The sequence below is a fragment of the Capricornis sumatraensis genome, chromosome 12 (genome assembly GCF_032405125.1).
Source record: "Capricornis sumatraensis isolate serow.1 chromosome 12, serow.2, whole genome shotgun sequence".
Lineage (NCBI taxonomy): Eukaryota > Metazoa > Chordata > Mammalia > Artiodactyla > Bovidae > Capricornis > Capricornis sumatraensis.
The window spans coordinates 84,268,648-84,284,010 of NC_091080.1; the positions used below are offsets into that span (position 1 = coordinate 84,268,648).

Sequence of the window (15,363 nt, forward strand, 5' to 3'; positions counted from 1 at the left end):
TCGGGGAACTCATAGCCGGAGCTTGTAGTCTTCCCGCTCTTGGTTATTTGTCCTGTATAAGGGTTGGCTAACCTGCTGGCCTATAATTAAACCTGCCTTCTCATGCTTTTTCTCTGAGTCTGTGTGATTCAGTTCTTTTTATGACTGAGACATGAAGTTAGGGTTACATTCCTGTTGCTCCCTGTCTCTTAATTTACCAGGTTCCTTTCCTGAATTTGGATTTCTTTATAAAGTGTGGGCAATACAGTCTGTTCATCCTATTTCACAGATTGTGAAAAGGAAGACATTACCTAATTCCTGGACCAGTTGCACTCTTCATGTATACCTGATGTCATTTCTAAAGTCTAACCTTTACTATTCTGTACCCTCGTGTACTGTCACTGAAGAGTCTACGTGTTTATACTGACTCAAGCTAAGTAGCTTTGAGAGTTTTTTTTTTAATTAACCAGATGATCCTTTTAGAAATAAAAATAAAATTGTGGAAGAGGAAATATGGTTAGCTGCCTTGTAGCTATCAGCTTTCTTAGATGTTTTCTTCCTACTTCCCTGTTATTATTTAAAATTGTTAATAATATATCACCTGGTCAATGTAGAAGAACTTATAGGTTGTGATTTTCAAATAATGTGTGGTATATAAGGCCACCTCCTATTTTTCTGTAACAGAATACAAATATTATGCATCATTGACCTTGTTTTCCAAGGTTACCTGCTCCCGAGGGAAATGCATGGGAAATAAACCCGAAGCCAACTAATAATACAAGACAGTGTGAGGGTGCTCCAAGGCCATGTAGGAACCATGGCTTCGTGAATGAAATGGGCAGTAAGGTCCTTTCAGAGGACAACAAAGTACTGAGTTTGATTAGAGTACAGACCTTTTTAAAAAAGATTAATTGGAGGTAGGTTTAAAGTTTACTGTTTTGGCAGTATGGCTCCTGATCATTGGATAAAATCGTTTATATAAACTTGTGGTATAGTGGAAGGAGGAGGCAGAAGACTGTTGTGAAAAAAGCATGTTATTCCTTTGTCAAGTGACATAGATATTTACTGTCTTGTTTGAAGGATCTTAAGAACTGACCCTGTTAGCACAAAGAGGGCTCTCTCATCTACTACGAAGCAGCATGTTGGCTCATACACACAGTAGTCTGTGCTGGAACACAGTCATGCAACTTGTAAAGATGCTCTGAAATTCAGGAAGCTTTTGTTTCTAGTTTTCATTTAGCGACTTTCACAGTGATTTCTCTTTGGGAGTCAAACTCAAACGTCTACATAAGTGCCACCTTGCATAAAATGTAGTATTTTGCCCTTTTTCTTCTTCACCTGGAAAAGTTTATAGATGAAGGAAAAGCCCTAAGTTCCTGGCTTCTATCCATGCGGTCATCTATCTCCATAAGGTGTCACAAAGACCAATGGCTGTTTTTACAATGGCTTTAAGCTATCTGTGAAATTAACACAATACAAATCTGAAAGTACACAGTAAATGGTATTGAACTGACCATTAAGATTAGTTTTCTTACAGGATAAAATCTGAAAGTGAGTAAGGAAAATCCTTTCCTTCAAAAGAAAATATTTCCAGGATATAAAGCCTAATAAAAATTTTAAGTATGATCCATCATATACCATTTCATTTCTTTAGTTGAGTTATCAAATATGGAGTCATTGCTAACATAGGTACTGTCTTGAGGTAGTTGAGGGATCCACTAAAGCATATCTGAGCTGGTAGATGGGTTACTGTACTTGGGGAGGCCGTGCTACTTGTAAAGAAACTGTTAAGTCGCTCAGTCGTGTCTGACTCTGTGCAGCCCCGTGGACAGAGGAGCCTGGTGGGCTACTGTCCATGGGATTCTCCAGGCAAGAATACTGGAGTGGGTTGCCATTCTCTTCTCCAGGGAATCTTCCTGACCCAGGAATCGAACCCAGGTTACACAGAGGTATTTCTATTTGGTCACAAGAGTCAGACCATGACTTAGTGACTAAACAATGATAATGTTGTAAAGAATCCTGGTGACTTTGAAGTTCATGATTTTCCATTTTACTCTCCATCTTAATAAGGCAAGCCACAATTACACCCCCACTGTTCATCCTCTGTACCCTTCCTGGTAACCAACCCACTGAAATACAGATACAGGGTACTGCCAACTTCTGTATAAATAAGATACCATCCCCTAGGGACCCAAGAAAAGCCAAGCCTATTTGCATACATATATATTTTTTTAACTCTCAAGAAGCATTTAGCAAGTGGACCCTCTTTCCATATGAGGTCTTTGTCATGTTCCTGGGCAGTGGCCCTTGAACCCTGTGCTGGCTGCTTGGGAAGAGCTTTCATTGCCTTCATCACCACCATCATCATAAAGCTTTGCTCCAAAATCTGCCTACTGCTAGTTTCCTCTTCCCTGTAACTTTTGCTGCAAGTTCACAGTGAGCATTGAAGGACGTACTCATAATTTTGTAGCATCTAGTTCTTTATTCAAAACCAAGTTTCTTGAGACGAAAATTTATGACTCCGAAAAAAAAAAAATGGTTATTATCGAGGAGGTAAAGTCTAAGATTGAAAGAAACATGAATTGAAATGTACAAAAAAAAAAAAGAGAGAGAGAGAGAGGGAATATTACAATATTAACATTTCTACACTGGCAATATACAATTTTTATAGTCTTTTCTCTTTTTTTGAATTATTGGTGAGGAACATTAATGATTTAGTTTTTTGTTAACACAAAACTTTTCTTTTTACACTGAGACTTATTAAAATACCCTCCCTTTTAAAGGTATACTATTTCATTTACAAATGAGAATTTTGCTGAATGTTGTTCTTGAGTGTAAAACTTCCAAGTTGGAGGTGAGAAATAGTGCCCAGTGAAAGGAATTCAAAAGAATCCGAATTGGAAGTATAACACTTGTTATAAGAAAAGTCTTGCAAAGTTCAGCATACATTCTACTTTGGTATAAATCCAAGACTCCTTTCCTTTTTACTTTCCATTTAAAGACTTGGAATGTATCATCATTTGAGTTTCTGTCATTTCACGTGAGTTTTCTTCAGGGGCTGACCTCACAGCGCTGGAAATTGATACACTGACTTGACGTTTCAACATCTTCATGACCTTTCTTTTGTACCCTTTACATGCAAAAAAATATATAAAAGGGTCCATGCAGCAGTTGAAGTTCATCAGACATACTGTAAAGTGCAGAGATATCTGGAATGAATGTCTTTGGCTACATTCCAGGAGACCAGGAAGACGAAGCTTCTTGATCATGTGTTGAATAATTGCAACATGATAAGGCGTGAAGCATACAACAAACACAACAATTATAAAAATAATTGTGTTGAGAGCCTTTTTGTTGACCCCCGATTTCTCAGTTAGCGGGTTCTGTTTGGCAGTTTTAAAGAGCTTGCAACAGATTTGAGAATAGCAGATAAGAATAATGACAAGTGGAAGTACGTATCCTATGAAACAGGCACCAAGCAGAATCCAGGGGAGGGATTTGGTTTCCTCAAAGTTTGGATATTCCATGCACGTAGTCCTTTCAGCCTCTTGTTTTGACATAGGGTTTATGAGTAGCGGGAGTGTTTGAGCAAATACCAGAATCCAGACAAATATGCAGATACATTTTGCGTGTTCAATTCTTTTTATCTTATTGTACCGCAGGGGGTGCACCACAGCAAAGAACCGGTCAATGCTCAGGCAGGTCATGAAGTTCACACCTGCGTACGTGTTGATGTAAAACACAAGAGCGGTTATCCTACACAGGGCATCGCCGATTCTCCAGTCAAAGCCCAACGCGTAGTAGGCTATCCGTGTGGGCAGAGCCGTGGTAAAAAGTATATCCGAAATCACCAAATTGGTTGAATATAGAGTGGTCGAGTTGATTTTTTTCCTGTTTTGAATAATGACAATCAAGGCCAGTAAGTTTCCCACAAGCCCAATTACGAAGACGATGCTATAATGCAGTGGCATGAGGATCCTGGCTGTCTGGTGGTGGGCATAGAGATCACAGTCGCTTTCCAGAGAAGCTGCAGAGGGTGTAGTAAAATTGTCCATTTTTATATCTGTCAGTGTTGTTCAGGGTCTCTAAAAAAACCAAGAAGGGTATGTTTTATTAAAAGCATTCTCTTAAATCTCCTGCATTGGCAGGCAGGTTCTTCACCACTAGTGCCACCAATTTGTGGGATACAACTAAAAGTTCTGATTATAGGGAAATTTATAGCTTTAAAAACAAACATTAAAATAAAGACAGACAATCAAAAAAAAAATTGCAGCATTTTTAGGGACTTCCAGTGGTTAAGACCTGGAGCTTCAATGCAAGGAGCACAGATTCCATTCCTGGTTGTGGGACTAAGATCCCACATGTTGAGCAGTAAAGCCAAAAAAAAAAAAAAACATTTTTTTTTTTAAAATTTTAAAAGTTTTAAAATATAAATAAAACAGAAAGCATATTTAACTAAAAGTGATATAAACTGACTCCTTGAGATCTAACTTAAAATGTCAAAATTTATATAATTTTCAAAAATCTGTATGTTATGTAGTTACATACTATATTGTAACAAGAGGAGCAGAGACTGAAATTTATGTTTTTACTCTTAAAATTTGGTCGTTTTGGCAAAGCTCTGGCAAAGGAAATAGAACCATTTAAATAGGGCAGATGTATTTTTGTGACAAGGGAATGCGCTAACTTTTTAGGCAGAAATTTCCCCTTTGTTTTTTTTGGATCATTATCTGGTAAAATCACGTAAAGCACCCCACACTTCAGAAATCGTAAAACTTTGCTTTTAAATTGAATATCAGTTGGACTCTTTTTTTTTGTCAAAGGCATATCACTGCCAGGAAATGGAATCAGTCACACATTTATGTAGTGAAATACGAACTTACCACAGTGGTCTGATTTGTGTTAACCCAAAAAATTATGAGAAACAAGCTAAGGCCTTTGTTCGGAACTGAAAGTTAGGTTTTCTTTAAGGAAAGAAGACCATGACCACGACAACCCTGAGAAAAACAGCAACAAAAAAAAAAAGAAGAAAAAGAAACAAAAAGAGAAAGAAAAAAGTGTTTTGAGGGGAGAATTTTAAGTTAGTGTTAAAGTGTATCATTCTGCAGGTGCCCCACTGATGTGTGCAGTGTGCATTCTCTCATGTGCAAACAGTAGGAAAAATTACACACGTGGTATTCTGTGTTCTGTTTTGTTCATGTACTGTGTTCTTGTATCAGGGTAGTCTATGTCTTTCTTTGTCATATGTGTAGATCTTATGTAGACATTTAATACGTATTCTGAAGTGTTCCAGCAGTAATGCATAATTTGCTTCCCTACACCCTTGATGAATACCTGGATTATTTCTACCTCTTTTCTTATTATAAATAATGTCTAATATGGAGAGTAAAAAACTCCTACAATAAAAATCCATATATGAGGAGGAACTTCGATAAAACTAAAAAACAGCAGAGGAATAAATTCCGTGAAGATTTTTCTTTTTTTATGGCCATACTACATGGCATGTGGGATCTTAGTTCCCCGACCAGGGATTGAACTCAAGCCCCCCTACATTGGAAGTGCAGAAACTTAACCACTGGACTGCCAGGAAAGTCCCCTGTAAAGTTATTTTTAGAAGGAAAATAATTTTGTGGTAGGTCTCTATGCATAAAATCTCATCTGAAAGTCACTGTAATTGAGGGAGAAGTCACTATATCTAGTAATGATGGTACTGTATGTTAAAGGGAAGAACTCTGTTTCTAGCCTTATTAAAACACTGACTGCTGCTGCTGCTGCTGCTGCTAAGTCACGTCAGTCGTGTTTGACTCTGTGCGACCCCATAGATGGCAGCCCACCAGGCTCTCCCATCCCTGGGATTCTCCAGGCAAGGAAACACTGACTAGACATCTGCATCTCCAACTGCTGTATTAAATGAAGTGGAAGCTCTGTAACAATCTTAAAACAGTGATACCGACAGAACAAGGAGGTTCTGAGAGGACTGTACTAATGTCATAGGTGTGTATTACCTACAGTGTTGATAGGTTAATCATGAAAATATAGGACTACAACCTGAAGCAAATGGGAGCAAAAAAGGAAATAAACTTTTTATTAATCAAGGGAAGACAGAAAAGGAGACTCTGGGAAAAAGCAAAGGATGAAAATGGCAGGTAGAAAAAACAAAATAAGAAGAAAGGAAATGTGTCACAACAAATTAAAAAAAAAAAAAATTAAATACATTGACCTGGAAGTGTTAGTCGTGTCTGACTCTTTGAGACCCCGTGAACTGTAGCCCGCCAGGCTCTTCTGTCCATGGGATTCTCCAGGCAAGAATACTAGAGTAGAATTTGGTGTATGACTCAGGGAACTCAAACCAGGGCTCTGTGACAACTAGAGGGGTGGGAGGGAGGTTCCAGAGGGAGGGAATACACACAGACACACACCCACCCCATGGCTGATTCATGTTGATGTATGGCAGAAACCAACACAACATTGTAAAGCGATTATCCTTCAATTAATAACAAATTAAAAAAAAAATATTGGAGTGGTAGCCCTTCCCTTCTCCAGCAGATCTTCCCGACCCAGGAGATCGAACCAGGTCTCCTGTGTTGTAGGCAGATTGTTTACCATCTGAGCCACCAGAGAAGCCCCAAAAAGTTGAAAGTGAAAGTGTTAGTCCCTCAGTCGTGTCTGACTCTTTCTGACCCTGTGGATTATAGCCCACCAGGCTCCTCTGTTCGGAATTCTCCAGGCAAAAATACTGGAGTAAGTAGCCATTCCCTTCTCCAGGGGATCTTCCTGACCCAGGGAATCAAACTCTAGTCTCTTGCATTGCAGGCACATTCTTTACCATCTGAGCCACCATTGAACTCACCTCTTAAAAAATAGAGACGATCAGTTTGGATTTTAAAAAATCCAGCCATATACTGGTAGCTCAGTGGTAAAGAATCCACCAATGGAAAGCTAGACTAGCAATATTAACATCAGAAAAAAATACAATTCAAAGCACAATCAATATTAATAGAAACAAAAAAATTCACTACACAAGGTCAAAGGACTAGTTCAAGGACATAAAAATTATGATGAATTTTACATGTAACAGCAAAATTTGACAGAATTTAAACGAGAAATTGTCAAATCCACAACTGTAATGGGAGAGTTTAACACATTTTTATTACAATATGATAGGTAAAAAAGGAGAAGATTAACCCAACAAGACTTAAATGCTAGCAAAATTTGTGCTTAAAGCACATTGGAATTCTTTGCAAGTTTGACCTTTTACTTGGTTATGAAGACGTGTCTCCAAAGTCTCAGAATATCATTAGCAAGCAGCTCACATTCTTTGTGAGTAAGGACTTCCCTGGTGGCTCAGGTGGTGAAGAATCCACCTGCAGTGCAGGAGACCTGGGTTCAGTCCTTGGGTCTGGAAGATCCCCTGGGGAAGAAAATGGCAACCCACTCTTGTAATCTTGCCTGGAGAATCCAATGGACAGAGAAGCCTGGCGGGCTGCAGTCCATGGGTCCACAAAGAGTCAGACATGACTAAGTGACTAACACAACATAGCACAACAGCAGCTCACATTCCCTGTGAGTAGTACAGTATGACTAAACTAGAAATAAAAAGTAAGGTAAAGAATCAGTTTGGATTCTAGAAATATATTTTTCTAAAATAAAAAAGAAAGAAATATATTTTTCTAAGGAACTTATGGGTTAAGAAATCACAATGCAGATTTTGAAGTTCTTACAACTAAAGGACAAAAATATTATAAAACGGTGGAGTGGAGCGCAGCTAAAGAGTTAACCCAAGATTGATGCAAAGCCTTGAAGGCATTTATTTCTTAAAAAATTGAAAGTAGCTAAGTTAAATATATAACTCAAGAAGCTAGAAAAGAACTGAGTTTGCCCCCACCCCCAAAATAAAAGAAAATAATAAAAAATAAATGGAGTTATTGATGAATTAAAACTCCAAACAAAACCCACCCAGTAAGTATGGGGTTTATATTTTGGGGGGGGGGTAGGGGGGTGGAATGGAGTGATTCTCAAAGGGGAAATCGTGGAATTGCAATTATGAAATAAAAACAGAAGAAACTATCCATTAGTATGAAAAGCAACTTTGCAGAAACTGAGTCTGGACATAGGTAGAAATTCCAGGCATGGGTTGCAGGAACAGGCATCAAGAGCTACTTTTAGTTTTTGAATTTTTGTGGAAAAAATTTTTTCTGAAAATCTCAACATTTAAATTTTATTTTGAGGAATCTTCCAAAGCAGGTTCCTGGGAACTGCCTTTGAAATACACGGTGGGGAGAAAACACAACACTGTGGAGTCTGCTAATTCTCCATATGAATAATAATGGTTGTAGAGGTTAGGAGAGTTACACTGACTCTGAGAATGTGTCACTGCCCACCAGTTGTAAAAGCATGGCCAACTGCTTCACTGAGTGAAATACGGCATCCAGTAGCATCCATCAAAAATAAATGTTTTTTGATGGATGAAACACACAAGGCAATGTTTTCAGAATATTTTATCCTAAGGAAAAGATGTTTAAAACAGTGTCAAATTTTAAGTGTGAAAGTTTGCAACCAAATCAGACATCCATCATTAGGGAATTGGTTAGTTTATGGCCCTATAGTGGAATATGACAGGACACGGCCACTGAAAATGGCTACATAGATGCCTGTTTCCAGACAGGGAATAATGTTAAGTAGAGAAAGTGGATTACACATCAGGCCACTTTGGAAAGAAGAAAAGCAGCTGTTTACACACACATCCGTGCATGGATACAGAGGCTAGCGCGTCATTTTGTACAAGTAAATTTTGAGTTCCATTCATACCTTCTCAATTTCAACACTGAACATGAATTAACTTATGAAATGAGTAAATAGGTAAATACTTCCTTTTAATGTGAGTGAAAATTTACAGTTCAGCTCTTCTTGCCAAAGTTTGTCCTCTGACCTGTGTTTCAGAGCTTGCCCGAGTGTTCTTTATTCAGATTCAGGCCTGAATTGTTGCTGGGTGCCTACCTTAAGTACGATCTGGAAGACCCCTCCCAGCCGCCCTGGCAGCCAGGTGTGGCCAGCACCTGCCTACTCTGCCCTCAAGGTGACCCCTCTCAGAGAAGGTAGAGGACGTGCTGGATTCTTCTCCCTCCCCCGCTGGCTTCCAGCCTCCTACCCCGTCCAGCGCTCGGCAGTGGCAGCCACTCCATGCTGCCTCTCAAGAACCGAGAGTCTGTGGTTTCAGGGTGGTCGAGGCGTCAGGGCCGTCCTCACCTGTGCACAGACAGCCGGGACACACGTGGCCTAGCCGCCCCAGAGCGGGCGGCCGGTTCTTCCAGCAGAAGCCGTTCCAGGAGAGGCACCTTCCCAGGTCGAGGCCAGGCCGGTGGACGCTGCGTCATAGAGCCCTGAGGGGAGACTGCAGAGAGCCCCCGTCCCGAGTCAGAGAAAGGCCCTTGCGCAAGGCGGACATGCACGTGCCCTGACCCAGGGGCTCTCGGGTAAAGGGGAATGTGGGCTGTTTCAGAATGTGTGCGTTTGGCCCTTCAGCAACCTCTGGGAAGGTCGATTCCATCGGTCAGCAGCTCTAGTATTGTAGTACCTTTGGTGGTGTTTACCCAGTGTTATTAATGCTATAGTTTTAGTCCATTTTATCTTTTTCAAATTGAGAGAAAAATCCTTTCATAGGAACTGTTATCCTGTTCCTGTATCAGGCAATCGGGCAATCCCAATTTGTTATCATATTCCCTCAGAAACCCTATTTTGTCCCTTCCTTTAATCCTTTTAGGATTCAGGATTACTTTCCTGAACCTCGACTTACTCCATGCTTTTATTCAGGAAAAATGGCTTTCTAGTGCCCCCCTCCATCCTCCAGAAAATTCAGACATGATACCTTTTAATGTCCGAGGACCTAAACCTGGTAACAAATGGATGTTGGGACTGTGCTCTTGTCTGAATGAGGTGTTAGATCATTGACACACCGGGGTTCTGCTTGCTCTTTGCATTACAGTGCTCCTTTATCAACTTTTGCATTGCAAATTCCCCTTTTAACTGTTTCTAATCCTTCCTCTTTTAGTCATAACCAAATCGTTCCTTTCTTTACCTCTTTGTTTATTTTAGACTGAATTTTAAAAACATTTTTCATAATTGTTAAGACAATAGCATCTGATGCGTTATTGAGGTTAGATATACTGAGTTGTACTTGAAAGTCCTATGGCTTGTCCTTTTATTGCCTTGAGAAAAGCACAAAGAAGTGCTTACTCTAAATCTTTTTTCCTTAGAGTACTTGAACCTCTAATAGTTACAATTTCATTGTGAAGCTTTCTGAAGACGCGCCATGTCGCTAAGCTGTCCCCTGTGCCTTACACCTGAAAGGATGAGGCTCACAAGCCTTGCCCTGAGGGCGCAGATGTACCTGGGCTGCGGGAAGTGTGGGTCCTTATTCAGGTTCCACCCAAGGAGCCACAGGGCAGCCATCTGTGCCAGGCCTCTGAAAGTTTTTCTTAATAAGCAAAGGAGGCTGTCTCAGTTTTGTCTCTGTCACTCAATATCGATCCTTTTAACTTTACTGTTATCCTAACATATAACAGCAAGTTCTTCCACAGCAAAATATGAATATCCTCCAAAGTATTTTCACTTCCATTTTTGGGAGTGGGCCTGTGTGTGTGGTTTTCTGTAGATTGATTTCCTTACTAATTAGAATGGCGAGCGTTTCTTAAGACACTATCATCTCATTTTTGCATAACCGGACATGTTGACATGAACTGTCGAGTTCTTTCTAGCCACAGAAAGGAAAAAATAAAAAGCCCCCTCAAAACTCATTTATTAGTGTTTCAGAAAACTGTGCAAGAGCTAATGTGGTTTGTACTCTAGAAATATTTACCCTGGATACCAACTTGGAGGCAGTTGTGATTTTTTTCACAGGGTACTGATTCATACTTTCTGCTATCTCAGCTTACTTGCTTGGATAATTATTGTCTTAGCTTTTATTTGTGGCAGAAGCAGAATAAAATCATTATATTCAAAGATCTAGTAAATGCTAGAATATACTGCCTTTTAGAGTTTAGCTCTAAGATTCCTGAAATGTCACCTTTACCCCTAATATGTATCCGCTTAATAATCATCAACTCTTAAAATGAGAAGGGCTTAATCTTATAGTAATTTTGTTTAATTTCAGGCCTTAGCAATGATCTGAATGGGTCAAAGCATGCTGACAGTATCGTTGCTAAGAGGTGACTTCTCTGTGAGGTGAAGTCTGCTCAGGACCGTGTTTACACATCGAGATGGTCTGAGTCAAAGTGCCCACAGTGGCCTGCACCAGAGAGGAAGTTCCTGGAGCACACTCTCAAAAACAACCCAGGGAGCCCCAGAATGGACGTGCAGATGCAAATGATATTTGTCTGTTGTTAAATGATGTGTGCTGTCTGATCCGATTCTTTGATTTTTGTTGATACACTGTCCTTTTTTTATTTTGTTGAAGAGGGCTAAGATGGAGGAAAGATTTCTAAGTGGGAGGAAAGATTTCTAAGTGGGGGGAAAGAAAGTCCCTGGGAAAGGAGTGGGCAGAGAAAGGCTCCGGACTCAAAGAGACAAGGATTCCTTCTCTTGGGGAAACAGACGAGCACAGATGTTTCAGGACAGCAGGCTGAGGCTGTTCGGCGCCTCTGAGGACGAACGCTCGGGCTTCCCAGGTGGCGCTAGTGGTAGAGAATCTCTGCCTGCCATGCCGGGGACACAAGAGACGTGGGCTTGGTCCCTGGGTAAGGAAGACCCCTGGAGGAGGGCGTGGCCACCAACTCCAGTACTCTTGCCTGGAGAATCCCATGGACAGAGGAGCCTGGCGGACTGCAGTCCATGGGGCCGCAGAGTCAGACAGGACTGAAGCGACTTAGCACGCGTGATGACAAACACTCCATGGAAGAAAGCAATCACTGTTGCTTTCTCTAGTTACCCTATTTTTATATGTATTTGTCAGGGGCTTGGACCAGCTTCAGGGTGAGAAACCACTCGAGCAGCTGTGTGTCCCCACTGCCCTGCAAAATTTAGTCATGAGTCACGTCTGCCTGTTTTGCAACCCTGTGGACTATAGCCCGCCAGGCTTCTCTGTCCATGGGATTTCCCAGGCAAGAACACTGGAGTGGGTTGCCATGCCCTTCTCAAGAGAATCTTGCTGACGCAGGGTTCGAACCTGCATCTCCTGCATTAGCAGGCAGATTCTTTACCACTGAACCACAAGGGAAGCCCACCTTGCAAAATAGGAGCCAGAGAATCATTCCTGATTGTCATTCTGATTGTGGAAAGAGCCCCAAGGCATGGACGGGCGTGAACAGCACAGGCCCAACCTTCCTTCCCTCCGCGGGCGTGGCCAGGTGCCTGTTCCAGGCCACTCTGAACCACTGTGATAGTCAGCCCACACCCGATAACCTAGTCAAAGAAATCTTCCTATGCTCTCGGGTTTCGTTCCCCCAACTCCACTCCCCAACCAACTTTGAGTCCTGAGTTGGTAGCTGTGTCCAAGATTGATTCTGGGGGAGGATATACAGGGAACACCGTCCAGAAAGCAGGCTGATAGCTGCCTCCATGTCTCCGAGGAAACCCCCCCTGCCCGCAATGCGCTGGAGTGTGTATGTCAGGATTCTTGTCATCTGCAGTCAGTGTCTGAGGTCAGCTCTCCTCCCTGCCTCCTGGGGAGCTCACTTGCTTTCTCTGGTCTGTGGAAGGGTGACCCTGCGGCTGACCCCAGGACACGGTCTGGTCCTCACTGCCTCCCGGTAGGTCTGCCCAGGGTCAGGTACAGGCCACTGGTTGGGGTGCATCTTCAGAAACAAAAAACACCCCTGCATTGGCTGGTCTGTCCTTTCCTCTTTGTGCCTCCTTGGTGTCCTGAACCCCATGGAGACGCTGCACCTTCTGTAAACACCTACGTCGGAACTGGTGGGAAAGTGAAAGGTGCCTGACCTGTGTTACCTGCTTAAACACCCACTTGCACATTTGGGGTTTTATATAGTCTGGCTATTTTTCTTTCACCTTTCACTGATTATTCCTCCTGTGGCTTTTTGGCAACTTGAATACTGACTCGAATGATATGAAGGTCTTCAGAGATGAAGACAGAAGGAGGTTAGTAGCCCTGAGGACTCGAAATATGTGGCATATTGCTTAGGAACTGGGAGAAAAAAAATTCCCACCCTGATATGCTTTCCAGTGTAAGGAAGACAAAGACCATTTCTGTGTGGCATGACTGGACCTATATGCAAGATAATCAACTGCATAAATATATGTATATAAATATGTAAAGACTCCTTATAAAGAAGGGCTGATATTAACCTTTATCCCCTGAATCCAAAATGTTTCCAGAAATAATAGGTACCTTTTCTCCTTAAAGTCTGAGGGCGTTTGAAATTGTGTATTTCGTCTCTATTATCTCGTGGAAATTAGTCACAAACGTTACACATCCTTATTTTATGGATAAAGGGAATCCCAGAGAGATTAGATCTCTCACTCAGGGGTCCTCCCCGCAGGACAGGTGCCAAGCCAGGGGCCAAGCAGGTGCCCTGCCAGCCAGCGGTTCCTGGGCCTTCAGCATGCTGTGCCCCTCCCCCTGCGCCCTGCCCGCACCGTCTGTCTGTCCGCCTGGGTGCCTGCGGCTGCCTCTGCTCTGCCGGCCTCGGCCGCCCTCTTCTCTCTGCAGCTGTAGCTGCAGCCTGCGCTGGCTCGCACCGTGCCCTCTGGCCCCAGGCAGACTGCACGCTCTCTGTGGTGACACACAATTTCCTTCGTGATTGGGCCCCGCTTCCCTCTGAGCTGGATCTCTGGCCGTCTTCCCGCCTGTGACCTCGAGTTCGGGCCCTGCTGGAATGGCTCCTGATACCCTGTGCTCTCTCACAGCTGTCTTCCTTTCTGGTCCTCTTCCTTCTCTCTGGCACCTCCTTGGCCCGGCCTGCATCCTCTGCTCCTGCTCTCTTTCCTCAGGCCTTTGTTCAGAATCGGCTGCCCCTGGAGGCTTCCCTGACTCGTCCTGCACTCTCCTCCCTCAGCCCTGCCCGCCCTGCAGACTGGCGGCATGGGCGCCCTAGCCAGGGCCCTGCACCCTGGACTGGCATCTCTGCTGCTTTCTTGTTTTGTTTCATTTTTCCTGTTTCCTGCTAGCCTGTGAGTCCTGAGAGTGGGGGCTGTGTTGTTAATTTGGTGTTCTCTCCAGCCGGCCCATCACTGGTACTCAGTAAATACCCATTAAGGAGTAGCAGAGTCCCAGCTTTCTTGATCCTCAGTCGGAGTTTCTTTGTTAGACTACAGGGTGTGTTTGATAAATAAAAGTAGCCAGTAGTATGCAGCATAGATTGCATCCCAGGCAGTGCCCGGGGCTCCCTAGGTATATTCACTCCCTGACTCTCACAAAGCTTTCCCCAATCCGTTGCCAGTGGTGAAACCAAGGAACAGAGCGCTCACGAGTCTTGCCTCAAGACACAGCTGTTAAGTGTCAGGATTTACTCCTGGCAGATCGGCTCCAGGAATGACATTCGACATAATACATTTTAGCCCCCGCTCCTATTTCCAGCCTGATCTGATGTTACTGGTAGGAAACAAGTAAAATAGGAAGACATCTCAGAACTTTTAACACATACCAGCTCATACACCTGCCTGAACCAGAGGGAAGAGAAGGGCTGGGGAGATGGGACAAGAGAGGGAAGGAGAAGAATAAGTTGCTATCAATAAGGAGTTCATTAATTTATTTGTAGCATATTTTAGTGCAAGTAAAAGTTTCATAAATGAATTTAGACTTTACTGGCTTAAACAGGATGTCTATGAAAACAGTTTGGATTGAAATTTCCACCAAGAGAAGGTGAATACCTAGGATGGCTCTTAGGCTTGTTAAGTATTTGCAGATATTTAACAGAACATCTTTATTTCTCTGTTCCGGCTTTCCAGATACCACAAGGATCTTTGTCACCTCTGTTGTTTTTCAGGGGATTAGCATGTTAGGTATTTCATCTGCCATTGAATCCCTGTGTTTTACGAACTTCTTGGGAGGCTGGGAAGCTGTATGGACTGGGGGATACTACACATCCTTAGCATATACACAACCAGGACCTTTTAGCAGCTGCAGGAGGCCCTTAACCGTAGCAGAGAGACTGCTGTCCCTACCAAACTCCTTTACTGGGTGGGGAGCTCTTTTTTTAGTTGTAAACTTTTAAAGGATGCTGATTTTATCTCATTTTATCCCCTAGAATGTTTCAGATCTGGCCAGCTGCAGATAGCTAATCAATGCCTATGGAAAGCATAAATGAATAAAAAGTCATAGTGACCTGAGTTGATATTATTCCATTAAATGACTGGTCATGTTACTGAGAAGCTCTTAGAAGCCAGTTGAAAGTAATTTATCAAAGGCATTCCCACCACTCACACGATATGTGA

The 15,363-nt window shown here is 42.4% G+C and overlaps 2 protein-coding genes across 4 annotated transcripts in view; one reads left to right on the plus strand and one right to left on the minus strand.

Moving 5' to 3' along the window:
- UBAC2 (UBA domain containing 2) overlaps positions 1-15,363 on the plus strand; it is a 170,482-nt gene that overhangs the window by 82,513 nt on the left and 72,606 nt on the right. The window lies entirely within an intron of this gene.
- GPR183 (G protein-coupled receptor 183) lies at positions 2,902-9,777 on the minus strand. The gene is made up of 3 exons (XM_068984742.1): positions 9,773-9,777; positions 9,226-9,344; positions 2,902-4,042 (listed from the first exon to the last, which is right to left on the minus strand). Exons 1-3 carry the CDS (start codon positions 9,775-9,777, stop codon positions 2,964-2,966), a joined length of 1,203 nt encoding a protein of 400 aa, XP_068840843.1. The 3' UTR covers positions 2,902-2,963.